At 38.3% G+C, this 14,432-nt stretch overlaps 1 protein-coding gene across 1 annotated transcript in view; it reads left to right on the top strand.

The window, feature by feature from the left end:
- Positions 1-521: 521 nt before the first annotated feature.
- BANK1 (B cell scaffold protein with ankyrin repeats 1) overlaps positions 522-14,432 on the top strand; it is a 310,241-nt gene continuing 296,330 nt past the window's right edge. The window contains 1 exon segment of the mRNA XM_032632810.1: positions 522-700. Within this exon segment, the coding sequence (XP_032488701.1) occupies positions 601-700 (100 nt within the window). The 5' untranslated portion in view covers positions 522-600.

The following is a 14,432-nucleotide window of genomic DNA, read 5'->3' as shown; positions in this document are numbered from 1 at the left end:
AAACTGTATAAGTGTTTTTATGGTAAAAATGAGAATAAGCACAGGGGACAGCAAGTCACAGGAAGGTGTAGTCCATTCTGTCAGATCATATAATCAGGTTTATAGGCGAATCCACTCTTAAGCCCAAGGAGGGAATCCCCTTTAGCTTCTGACAGACAGGTGTAATGGTTAAATCAGGGTTAATCTGTACCGTAGGTGAGTTCACTAAGGAGCCTATTTCAGAGTCACGAAGTGGCCACAAGTCTTTGACTGATCTGTATTGTGATTTCTAGTTCGCTGGGACACATATCAGACAGTGGATCTCTTCTCCCCTTGTGTGTGAATAGGAATTAGGTAGCTAGGTCTCCTCCAGGGAATAGAAAGCATCCTAAGAGACTCCTACTAGACCATTCTCAGTGGTTTTCTTGTGTGGGAGGGAACCACCATACCCTTGTGTAATATGTACTTCTGCAAAGGGTGAAAACAAATAACACGCCTACCTCATATGTAGCTTCACTCTTTCTTCTTTAAGGCAGTATTTTTGATGAAAAAAGAACTTGGTGGCAAGATAAATTGCATTCTACCAGTTAGTCACTGAAATCAGATCCCATTTTACTAAGTATGAAAGGTATAAAAGAGGCAACTATCAACACTGCTGGTACCTGTCCACTTCATTCAGAGTTTCAAGAGAAGACTGAAAAAAATTTACCACTTGCTAAAGGTATTATAATAATGAATAAGTTACAGTAGATTTAGAAAAAAAGTGACATATTTAGCTCTATGGTACAGTAGCTTTACTGATCTATTATAATTTTTTGTTTGTTTTGGTGTAGGTTGGAATTCACTTGTGAAAATAGTTTCAGTGCACCAAGGAGCCCTTGCCTTTTCCTGAATTGAGCTTACCTTTGAGATTATATTTTAATTATTTTAAATTGGTCAGGCCTGGGGATAATTGATCCTCAGGGAGAGTTTTACTCACTGTAAGGCTAAGCTAACCTTCCTATGCATGCCCTAATCTTCTAAATATCCCAAATAACCCAGTGCCTGCTCTATAATAATATATCTTCTCTGTTATAATGTTGGAATACTCTATACTTTATTACAATTTCTATTATTTGTCTTATGAAACACACTCTAAGAATAGAAATTATGACACATAGTAGGTAACTCAATATATAGTTGCTGACTGACTGGATAATCATCATAATTATTTTGAATATTCACTTTTTTTTCAAATTCCTAAGTGCTATTTCATGACAAGTATTCATTGTGCCTATAAAACAAAAATCTTTTATTTTTAAGTTGAATTTTTGTTAACTTAATTATTATACTATTAGGATACTTTTATGAATTATATACTTTAGCATATGAAATGTCCATCATTTATATATCATTATTAGAATATTATACACATAGAAAATGCTCAGTATGTATTTATAGAGTAAAAAATAACTTTTATTTTTAATCTTAAATTTTTAAATTTATTTTCTTCTATTTGAGTTACTTGCAGTGTTACTTTCAGTAATTTCCAAAATAAAAGGCAGTTTTTTTTTCAGTAGGAAACAAATGTAAGAAAACTTATGCAAAATATTTGCAGTGGCACAAGACTAAATATATTTCTTAGATCCCTCTGCAAAAGTTTTCAAAGTGCTCTCCCATTCACATCTCTAGCCATTAGACAAATCTATCATACCCCTAACTTCCTCTGTTTCTGTGGCTATTCAAGCAGCCTCCAGGGAGGTAGCTATATCCGTGACTTAAACTCTTATCTATCTTCTCTCAATATAGTTTTCAACATCCCTCTCCTATGTATATTTGACCTAGAGTCAAAGAAATCACCCCTTCATAATGTCTTCTCTTCCCTTCAAAAGCATACATGATGTTTTTGATTCCAGGAGATCTTAATGAAGAAATATTTTTCATTGATCCCAATAATGATGGCCTGAGATTTCCCATAGCTATTCTCAAAGGCTTGGGATCCATGAACTCTACTTGAGGTCTAGCAAGAGAATGTAGAGCCTGTGACATTGAGAGCCCTCTGTCCTGAAATCTCAGATGACTCATGAGGGCAGAAGTCCTCCATGGCTGTCCTCTTAAAAAGATGAATTGGGACCACACAGCTGGTCTCTCGGGAGGTGGGGAATGCACTAGCCACAGGAAAGGAGCAAAATGAACTCTCAGAAGACCTACAATTCTCTTGGTATTGGTTTCATGGCACCAACATTTCTGTTATTTGCTTTTGGAAAATGAAAACTCAATTTTTTAGTGAGAATTCTCACCATAAAATGCCATTTTCTGTTCTGATATCCCTTTTTAGCTCTTTGTAGAGTCAGTTATGTTAACTGCTTTTTCTTCTCTGAATGAGTGTTTCAGACATTGATTGCAATGACTTGCTTTTCACATCATAATCCAAGATGATAGGGACTTTAGCAGGAAACTTACTTCACTTCCCTCAAATAACTGTCTGCATTATCTTCTTTTCTAAACTGTTAACAGGCTATTCACTGCCTTTTGAAATTGTGTGGTAGATGTGGGAAATACCTTCTATATGCTCTTCTAATTTTTGGACGGTGTCAAGGGGCACAATTATTAGAACCTGCCCTAAGCACACTAATAACTAGTTACACCATTGGCTGAAACATTATCTTTGCTTCTCTTCCTGTTGAAATTTGCTTCCAAACCACTTCCTGTTGTTGTCTTCTAGTTCCAAACTCCCAAATTCAATGTTTCTTTACTATGATTTATTTATAATGGAAACTGCCCCAATAATCACATTGCTTACAAGAATATCCTTGACCCATCCAGTTGTCCAAAGTTATTTTTCAATTACTATAGAACCATTTAGTATTACTTTATCTGATACAACTCTCCACAAAAACTGAAGCACAATATCTAGAAGGCAGAGTTTTTGGAAGCAAGGGCTGTATCTTTTCATCAGTGTATGTCCAGTGTCCAGCACTGTATCTTGGATATGATAAGCACTTACAAAAATCTCTTTGAATGACTTAATAAATGAATAAATAAGTGAATAATGAAAATGTGAAGAGCAGTGTCTCCTTTTATCGATCCTGTAGATTGAAGCTAACAGATTCAGCTATTGAGAGACCTGTGGTGAGTTAGGTGCTAAGGAAAACATTATAAGTAGGGTATGGAGTGGGACTGAAAACCTTATCTAATCAATAATTATAGGGTAAATACAGAAGCAAATTATCAGAGTTCTCAAAGAAAGCCAAAACAAGCAAAAAGAGAAATAGAGAATTTTAGATTTTTTTACATTTAAACATTTTATAGTATTGTTTCTTAAAACTCAGATATAGTAATCAAGCTCCGTTCCAGCAAACTCACTTTCACTTGTTAGCACAGGCAGGGGTGAGGATGGGTGGCAGTGGGTGTGGTGGTATCAGCTATGGTACAAGCAGAAAACAACTTGATTAGTTCCACAAGGCATCCTCAATTGAACAGAAAAGTGAAGATTCAGCACATCTACACAACCAAGAGAAGAACCAAGTACATGATGCAAACAGCCCTGCAGGAAGGCATATCAAAGAGCTACCACATCCACCAATTAACAGTGAAATATTATTCCATAGGGACTTAGCAAATTAATGCTAAAGGGAATTGTATATTCTTTAATATGTGTTCATTTAGAAGAATGTAAAATTTTTTCCTTATTAATGAATGTCTCCAAACACTCAATTTATCGCCGTAGGTTGGTGTCAGCTTTCTGTTGCTACTCTAACAAACTACCAAAAACTTAGTAGCTTAAAACAACACTAATTTATTATCCCACAGTTTGGGAGGTCAGAAGTTCAAAATCCGTCTCACTGGGCTCAAAGACAGGTGTCAGCAGAGCTGGTTCCTTTTGGAGTCTCTGTAGGGGAATCTATTTCCTTGTCTTTTCCAGCTTCTGGAGGAGACCTACATTCCTTGGCTTGTGGCCCCTTCCTCACGTTATTCAAAGCATATTTTACTCCAATCTCTGCTTCCTCATCCTGTCTCTTCTCTGACTTTCCTGCTTCCATCTTATAAGTGCTCGTGTAATTACATTGGCTCACCTGGGTAATCCAGGCTACTCTTCCCATCTCAATGTCCTTAACTTAATTCCACCTTCCATGGAATGTAAGGTAATAAATACACAGGTTCTGGGGATTCATATGTGGACATCTTTAGGGGGCCCATCACACAATTAGATTAGTATGAAAGAAGTCAGTTAAATGTGAGGAAGGATAAGAAAATGAAGAAAGCCTCCCAGCAGCAACAACAAAGAAAGTATTATTGCTAAGAAATTCCTTCGTACCTTCCTAGTATTTGATCTAGTTTTGAACTAGAAAATAAGATGTATAATAACACTCTATAAGAATAATATAATTCAGTGTCTAAAGATCTGGACATGTCCTTCGAGAGGAAAATTCTCCAATAGTAAATAGCCATGAAGAAGCAAAGTACTCTTTCACTTTTACAATAGTTTGCTGCATTAGGAAAGAACCTGTTTTGTTCTTTAAAGGGATCCAGAATCTAAAAGTAGAAATAAAACCAGCAGAATTAGCAAAAGCATCCAGTCTGCAAGGGCACAAGAAATCAGCCACTGCAATTGCAACAGGGCAACAGTCAAAACAGCCTCAGACATCCAGTTACTGGAACATAGCGTCAGTGTGAGACCCTTATAATTTCTTCCGAGTAGAGTAATAATACTGAGGCTGTCAATATGCTGCTAGAGAAAAAGAATGCAAGGGAAGAAAATCAATAGATCCAAGAGTTTGATATATTGAGAAACTAGAAACCAACTGTGGCTAGCATTTTTTGTCATTGTATAATAGAGGAAAAATCAGAAACCTGCTATTATACACTGCTGGTAGCATTCTGCCTGAAAAAGCATCTCAGTGTGAGAATTACTAAGTGCCTCTTCCCTGAGAACAAGTGTGAACCAAGAGATAACCCAGCATTTCAGACAGTATCATTTCCTTAGGGGAGAAAGTAGGGGGAAAATAAAGTCAACTGTGACTAAAGTTGTGTTTGACACTAAGAAACAAGACCAAAATGAGTGAAAACATTTCTAAAATATCTTTTTGTAAATGCACAAGCAAAGTTAGAATACATGTAAGACTTAGGTCACGGCCTCTGTGTGTGTCATCTCCACACATTTTCTTTTCTTTGTGAAAACAATGTCTACATAGTCTCAACCAATAGTGCCAATGTTGTAATGAATTATGAGTACGGTTCATGCCTATTTTTAAGGAGATAGATGCTCATTTCTATGAGATTTTTGCTCTGTGGGAAAGTGAGTAGGAAAACAAAAGCAATTTTTTGATATGTATATGTATAACCTTGCCTATGATGTCCATGTAATTTTTAGCAATAACTTTATGTGACCTTAAAAGGAAGAGAAGGCTTCTAACTAAGAGGGAAGGCTATAGGGTCAGATCTGGGATTGAATTCCAGCTCTGCCACTTAAAACTTTTAAAACCCAGATTCCTCATTTGTAAAATATAGTTAATACCACATTGTTTTGAGAACCAAATGACAGGAACACTGTGAAATGCTTACATAGTGCTTGGCACATAGAATACTTAAAACAAAACAGAGTAGCTGTTAACAGCAACATTAATAAAACAAGAGTGAACGAATAAGTAAAGGGGCTAAACTGTTACCTCATAACCTTTGAACAAGAGCTATGTTCTCATTCCGTACCTGAAACAAAAACAAACCTAGAATAATTTTTGAACTTTAGTAGATTTTTAAAGATTTTCTAGCACAAAGTCTTAACCAATGAAGTAGTTTTAAAAAACAGCCCATAATTTTAAACACATTTTTGTTTTTATTTTACCAGGATCATATGGGTATAAATTGTGGAAGTGAGCATCTGAAAACATACTTAATTATCCTATGTACTGTAAGTCTTCTATGTGTATCAGAGGAGACAGCGTCATAAAATTGTATAGCTGGCAGAGACTCAAATATAATTATTCCAATTTCCTCATTTAGCTGAGATTATGCAAGGCTCACAAATATTGAGAATTGCCCCGGTTGCCCAGATAGTGAGGTGGAGAGTCAAGATGGCATCCGCAGCCTTCTGACTTCCAGTCCGGGGTTCTTCAGACATGTGACAGATACAGTTTGCTATCTAAAGACTATCCTTCTTTGCAAATCTTTGTGTGCTGGGGGGGAATGAGCATTGTGTATTTCTGTAGAACAAACTGGGATGCCTTTGAAGATGTGGACACTTAACAGGGGAGCGGGAGCTGGAATGTGTATATCACTTTCTCCTCAAAATCTTTGTCAGGGCTTCCCTGGTGGCGCAGTGGTTGAGAGTCCGCCTGCCGACGCAGGGGACATGGGTTTGTGTCCCGGTCTGGGAAGATCCCACGTGTTGCGGAGCGGCTGGGCCCGTGAGCCATGGCCGCTGAGCCTGCGCGTCCGGAGCCTGTGCTCTGCAATGGGAGAGGCCGCAACCGCAAAAAAAACCAAAACAAAACAAAACAAAAATCTTTGTCACAGTATCTTTTGTGGAGAAGATACATCACTTAGGGCATTGTCTCCCCAATGGATTGGTTTAAGAAGACTTAGCTTTCCTGAGAACTGAATTCCTGGAACTCTTGACCAAGAGTTTATACGCACCCTGCAATCCAAACCCTCTGTCTTTACCTTATTGTAATGCAGTCTGTTGGTAAACAGGCGTTTGTAGAAGACAGTAAACTTGTCAATATGATATTATTTCATAAATTAGATAATATCTTTTGCTCCATTATTTCAAATACAGGAAATCAACTTAAAGTTAATAATGAGGTTAAAGGAACAATTGGAAAGCGGATAAAGATACCTATAATAGTTTTCAAAATTTGCTGACATTTCTCCAAGTTTACTTCATTATGGTATAAAATGTAAAAAAGTACAGTTATGTGAAAGAAAAGTTTAACATTTTGATACTTTGACAGTTGATTTTCTAAAAAAGACTTTGTGAGATAAATAATTGCTACACAAGCCTCCCTCCTAGGTTTTTTTTCCTAAAAAGAGGGAGAGGGACATTTAGGCGTGAACGATTACCAAAACTTCAAATTGATCTTCAAAAATATTTTTAACATCAGAACGTAAATTAGTAATTTAGAGATCCTTTAGAGAACAAGGGACATTTATTTTAAGGCTCTGGGGGAAACTCTTGAGTATTTCACAGTCTTTAAAGCAAACAAACAAACAAAGGACCTATTTAGATCCATAACTTATTATTTTTTTTACTAGGCCCGGTTCTGACTGGGAGCAGGAATAGGAAATAATTTTTTAGGATTTAAAAATCATTTTATAATTTATGGCTCTAGCTTAAAATTTCTGGGCAAAATGCAATATCAGAAACAAACAGTGAACCAACCCAAAAAACCCTCCAAACAAACAAAAAAACCAACTATATATATCTGCATCTACATCTTTATACCTTTACTGATACATCCATATCTGTATGTCTATATCTCTTAGTCCCCTTTTCCAGCAAGTGTCTACTTCTAGTATCCCTGTTCCTGGAAGTGGAAGCATCGTGGAAGCCCTTGAATGGGACAAGAAGGGCTACAGGAACAGGTAACCTAGCTCAAAAAATGTCCTGAGTGAAAAGATGAGGCGGGAACAGGACCAGAGAGTGTTAGGAGAAACCAAAGCGTCCTAAAAAGGAGGCCCGAGCAAGCCCTTGAGCAGTTTCACTTCCGCGGGGCGCCCAGCGTGGCGAGCCCTCGCCCTGAGGCCCGCGCCCCGGGGCTGCGTTTCCGGGACCTCGGCCGCAGCCGCCGCGGTGGGAAGCGGGCTGAGGACGGTTGGGGGCCTGAGACCAGCTCGCGGAGAACCTCAGACCGGGAGAGGCCGGGCTCGGCGGGCACCGTCCAGGCGCCCGGGCTTCAGCAGCCGCGATGCTGCCAGCAGCGCCGGGCCGGGCGGGCGGGAGTCGGGAATGGCCCGCAGGCGGCCCAGCGCCCCGAGGTGGGTGTGCGCGCGGCCGGGCGGCTGGAAGGAGGCCAGCCCGCCCCGGGGTCCCGCGGAGACTGTGCGCCTCGAGGCCGCGGGACCACGGCTGCCGCTCCGCCACGCAGCCGGCTTCTGTCGGGGGCTCCTTGCCGGGGGAATTGGGACGCGACGCGGTGGGAGCGCTCCTTGAGTCTGGGCGGCGTGCCACCGCCGGTGCCGCAGCTTCTGAGTAGCTGGAACTTTCCCGAGCACCCGGGACAGGCTCCTCTAGTTTCTAAAATCAGCTTGGAACGTGTTTTATAGTTATGCATCAGCCTAAAACTTTTGTCAACATGACAAACCTGCCCTTTGGTAGCATCGCCCGTTTACCTGCCGGGTCTCCCAAAATCCAATCCGGTAAATTTGGCCTGTGCCCTACTAATCAGACAGGTTACTTTCTGTAAAAACTCCTAGAAACACAGATTTTCTTAACTTGTTGAAAGGAAAAGCAGTCCGTTTGGTTGAATACATAAATGCATTTACGGGTCAAACATAAGTTAAGGCACTTATTTTCATTCCTTTTTGAAGTATGTCAAATGCATTTGTGAATTGTACACTGATTATAAAAAGTGTTCAGTTTTGAAAATGAAAAAGAAAAGGCTTCACTTGGATATTAAGATTCCTGGAGATGTTCACACTGAGATGTGCGATAAGAAAATCTGAGTGAAATTCTATTAATTTGCTGAATGGAGTTTCTCATAGCTTATTAGCATTTTGTTAAGTAATGAAATTATGGCTTTAGCTGTTTCTCTTGGCAAGTGTTTTTTTTCATATATAAATTTTAAAAGACTGCTTTTCAGTTAAAATGGGGGTATTTGTGGCAATGGAAATGGCAAGAAAGGAATTATATCTTAATACGTTAACTTTCTAAATGTTAAACATTATTCTGAAAACTGGTCTGATCGACTGCATCTGTGCTTGGTTCAGTAAATAAACCAGCCTTGTCTTTTGAACCTTGAGTAGGTTAGCTCTTTTGTAATTTCAACTGAACAATTTAGTTAAATAGAATCAGCTACAATTTGTTTCAAACTTCTAGATGGAGCACTTTAGCCAGAACATGACTATTATTTCACTTAATACTCAAGTAATACTTTGAGGTATTTGCTATTGTGAATAATGCTGGAGTGATGTGAACCAACTTTTGTCTCATCCTGAGTATTCCTGTTCCTCCCATGCGTTTCCCCCCATCTCCTTTGGTCCTTCCAATATGGTATTTATTACTTGCTTCATTTGTCTCCTCATTTGGCTCAGGTAATGACACTTTTCTTATACTGAGCTATCTTTTTGTTATTAACCCATGTCATTCCTAGATATGAAAAGTATTCTAAAAGAACTATTTCTGATTAATCCTTTTTTAAAAAATGGATACCTTTCCGTGTGACCTCTGTCTCTGCTTTGGGCAAGTGTCTCCACAGCATCTTAGACTTTGGCTTAATGTGACACATTAAGGGTCAGTTAGTCCAACTGCCTCATTTTAGACATGAGAAAACTGAGACTCAGGGAGTGATTTGCCCACAGTCCCATAACCAATAACTATTTGAAGATCCTGTTCATCATTTCACCAACAATCTTTACCTGCCCACCCCCAAGACTTGTGTAGTGATATGAGTGTAAAATGGGCAAACACAGTTTAAAGTGGTAAATACAGTTTCATGCCTATGAAGATTATATGTCTAGCATTAGGTGTATTGTGTATTTGTAATGACAATATCTTGTGTTTACTGCCATCAGAGAAATCTTTGAGTGTCCAACTTGTCCTTTAATGGAAGCAGAAAAGATATGATGCCCAGAACTAAGACAGTGTGAAAATGGTGCACAGTGGTGAAAATTCCACTTAGACTTTATTTTCTGGCTTTATGTTTAACTAGATACTGTCCACTAATGTCCAAAAGAGAAGTTCCTTCCTTGTTTTATTCCAAAACTAATGATTGTTTAAATTTAAACTGCTACCTTCAATAAGGACTGTTTATTAAAGCACAGATTGCTCCCTACCTCGTAGTTTTTGTTTTTTTTTTTTTTTTTTTTTTAAATTTTTATTTATTTATGGCTGTGTTGGGTCTTCGTTTCTGTGCGAGGGCTTTCTCTAGTTGCGGCAAGTGGGGGCCACTCCTCATCGCGGTGCGCGGGCCTCTCACTATTGCGGCCTCTCTTGCTGCAGAGCACAGGCTCCAGACGCGCAGGCTCAGTAATTGTGGCTCACGGAGCCAGTTGCTCCACGGCATGTGGGATCTTCCCAGACCAGGGCTTGAACCCATGTCCCCTGCATTGGCAGGCAGACTCTCAACCACTGTGCCACCAGGGAAGCCCTGTATTTTTTATTAATATTATTTGATGCCTCTGATGAAGAGAGAGATCAGTTGTTAGGTTAAAAGCAGAAAGCATCTGTCGTCTCACATCTTAATATGTTAACTTTCTAAATGTTGAACATTAACATTCTGAAAACTGTGGTCTGATGGACTGCATCTTTGCTTGTGAGAAACATGGTTTGTCTAGGTCTTTCCTTTGTGTCCTAAAGTTCTTGAAGATTTGAAGCTCTTTACTCTAACTACAGTCTTCCAACATAGCCAACAAGGTATATTTCTCCTACCAGGGAAATACCCTATTTAACTCTAGTGGCTGGTAAAACTTGCTTTCTTCAGACCAGCGAGAAAGGTTCTGAGATAAGCTTACTTATGCTGAGATTTTAAAGAGAGGTAGCTCTCTCAGGGCCTTTTTACTTTAATATGGGATAATTCTGTAATATTTACTTGCTTAGGATTTCAGGCGTACACAACAGCCTACTGGGCATCGTACTTGGGGTAGCAGAGGGACCTTTCTTGCCACATGTATCTGAACATGTGCTTTAGGTGATCATACCCTACTTATGATGGCCTCTGGGCTCAGACTGCTTCAGTCCAGCTTCATTGCATATCTGCTTTGCGATCTTGGATAAATCAATCAATCTGTCATTATCCCAACTGGTCCATTAAAAAAGCAAAAGTGGGTACAAAGCAACATTTATTTGAAAGAATGTTTTTGAGGATTAAAGGAGAAAATGCATGTGAAGTGCTTTTCAGGGTGCCATAGCAAAGAGTAATTGCTTGATACGTGTTAGTTTTACTTCCTTGGTCATTGGTCAGTAGTGTCATATTTACATGTAAAAGATAGAGTTCTTATTGAGAAGCTGCCTCATGGTGACTTGGGGAAAAACTTAAAAGAATGAAGCCATCAAACTCCCACACTAAAAAAATTTGGGAGTGTGACTTCTGTAGTAAGATATTGTCATAATCTTGGGGAAATAGTGTGGTTAATAGTTCTGAGAGGAGAAAAAGAAGGAATCCACAATGAGAATAACTAAGGATAGATGGATTAAAAGGGTTTAAACTAGGGCAGTTACAGGAAAGAATAAAGCGGGAATTTAAGAGGACAAAATGAGAGTGTGTTTTATTTCCCCATATCACAGAGTACCAATTGTGACCCAATTAAAAAAAATAAATGTATATGAAAAAAATAAGCATCAAACATAAAATTGTGGGATACTTCATCAAATTATAAGAAGATGGAAGATCTATTTTGCCAAAATATTTACTGTTGGGTTAAAAAAAAATCCAATGTAAAGAATATCATTCCTGCCAAATATAAATCACATGTTTTGAGAATTTAAATGGCTTTTACCCGATCATCTAAGTTACAGCTGCTATTTTATTACTTTCTTTATAAATTATAGAATATCTTATAGTAATTTTGGAGACAACTATGAAATAAGAATAGGAAGGACAAACATTCTGGAAGTTATTATTTAAAAATAAGTTATTATATGGCCTTGTAATTCTTTCCTGTTTTAAATGTAAAGAATGGTATCTAAGTTTTACTGCAGACACTGAAATAGTCCAGGTGGTGAAAATAACAGATATTGTATGGACTTATACCCTCCTGTATTTATTTTTGACTCAGAGAAAAATAATGAGCCTTTTAGACCTTTACCACTGAACAGAAATATCATTGTTGCTTCCAAGTGCTCCAAATTGAGATAATCCAGAAAGACCACTTCCCTTTGTAATCATGAGAAGTAATTCATCATTGCCTTGTGGTCTTTTATAAGATTTTCTTTGCTCCAGTTTATTAAAATAAGTTTTGTTTTATCATATTAACCATGTGCCATATTTTCCTTTCTTTTAAGCTCCTGTACCTCTTTTCCATATTAGTAATTCTCATTGCTTCATGATTTATGTGTTCCATTTTATAAGGAAGACATACTGAAAAGTGTAAGAACAGTTCCTGACTTGGAATTTCATTTGCCTGATTTCGTTTGGTCATGATCTACGCTGAGGTGTAAACTTCATCCTTTGGTCGGGATCAATATCCTCATTCCCTTTTTGTTTGAATTTATCCTTAGGATCATGTCTAACTTTCAGAAGAAAACATAGTGTCAGACCACTTGAAATTTTGGCCTTCTTTTAATAGCTACCATTTATTACGTTTCTACTTTGAATTCATAATATATGGATATCACATTACCTTGATAGTTGAGAGCATCAGAGGATTAGCACCTACTTTGGACAGGAAGTTATATTGTTCCATATAATCATATGAAAACATTTAATAATTCATTGTGTTCTTTCATTTCCTAAAAAAACGTGTAATTTTTGTTTTAGGGTTTGGGGTGGAGGGTGAAGCACCAACATCAAAGATATGGAGAAACAAATCATATCAAAGTGGTAGGATTCTATAAAATCATGGAACTGGAATGACACATTGTAGAGCAGGGCTCCCCAACCCCCAGGCCGTGGACCGTTAGTGGTCTGCAGCCTGTTAGGAACTGGGCCGCACAGCAGGAGGGGAGCAAGGGGACACTTCACTGCCGCTCCCCATCGCTCGCATTACCGCCTGGACCACCCTGCCCCCCACCCAGCCAGCAGAAAAATTGCCTTCCACGAAACCGGTCGCTGGTGCCAAAAAGTTTGGGGGAACCACTGTTGTAGAGTATTTCTTGTGGCTGTGTGAAGAATCCCTAAAATTTATATATTTTCTACATTGGCCAATCACATTTTATTTAGATTTAGTAGACCCATGTAATTAAAAAATCTCAGGAGACAACTACAGTTTTAATACAATTCGTGAACTATTGGATCACAGTTGGGAAAGTGAGTGAGATAAAACTGAAGCAAAAATCTACTTTGATTTCAATTAAGGAGATAATTTCCTTAATTTCCTCATTACTTTTCAGTAAGAGTTTAGAACTTTCACTACTCCAGGCACTTCTCTGTAGACCAGAGGACCCTTCCTTTATCATATCCTGTCCATCCATACCTATGTAAAATGGGTAGAACCGTGGACAGCCCAGATTCCAGAAACAGTTACTTTGGCCAAGAATAGGCACTTGATTCAAAGGCAGCCAGTCCATGGACTGCTGAATGACCGGTGATGTGTGTTGTCTGGCACACACATTTAAAGGTTTGTTGGGCTCAACCAAGCCCTTCTTTCAAACAAGAGATAATGAGACTGTTGTCGGTGGAAGGTCGATGTTTGATGATATACAGTAGAGGCTGACAGCTAGTTGACTCATGTGCAAGGTGGATAATTAGAAAGAAGATGAGAAGAGAGAATTAAGGAGCACTGAAAGACAAAGGGAAGAGTTTTAGTTTCTGACTTCCCATTTCCAGACCAAGTAAGACCCAGCTGCACTTGTTCTGATATTGTCTGTTCATGAAATGCCTGTGGCGTCCTTGCAATGACCTTCTCTTTACATGGACTAATTTGAATGAGCTTCTCTTCTTTGGAGGAAAAAAAAGAGTTTGGGTTAGAATAACTTTATTTCTCAAACACTGCCACTCCTGTTCACATAAGCTTCTTCTCTTTTAGAAAGTTGTTATTATTGTTAAAGTGATGTCTTCTATGCATCTTCCATTGAAAGTTAAACAATCTGAGAATTAGGTCTATTCCTTTTATGTGCTGAAAGTAGGGTGCCTTATGAGTAAGTCTTGTGTTCCTCTAGATAAGAATATTTGGAGTTTTCTGGCTTTATTGTTGATATTTGAAGAAACTGCATGCAGCTATTTTTGTCTCTAAACTTGAAGTCTCTATAGTTGGTAAGGAAATACTTCATTCAAAGGTTAATATTATAAGAATTAAGCACTGTTAAGAAGTCTAGAGTTTTGCATTACGTACTATAGTTACAGAATTATGTTAATTATAAAATTTAGCAATAGACTTTTTGTTTTGTTATTTCTGTTTTTATTTATCTGAAAAATTTACAGCATACTGTTTCTGACAAATTTTTAAAATGTATTGAAATTGAGGCACACAGAGAGGATGCTTATGACATTTATCTTGGTAAAAAAGGAAGAGAAGATACAAAAGCAGCATAATTTACTGACTATTATCGCAATCCCCCGGCATTTGATGAAAAATAGCATCACTGACAGGCAATTGTGAAAACTTTATACACACTGTCAGTGGATTAATATCAATCTGGAGCAGTGTAATCAGCATTG

This window comes from Phocoena sinus, chromosome 5 (genome assembly GCF_008692025.1).
Source record: "Phocoena sinus isolate mPhoSin1 chromosome 5, mPhoSin1.pri, whole genome shotgun sequence".
Taxonomy (NCBI): Eukaryota; Metazoa; Chordata; class Mammalia; order Artiodactyla; family Phocoenidae; genus Phocoena; species Phocoena sinus.
Note: the sequence above shows the minus strand (reverse complement) of the source record. Positions and strands in the feature narration are given on the sequence as shown.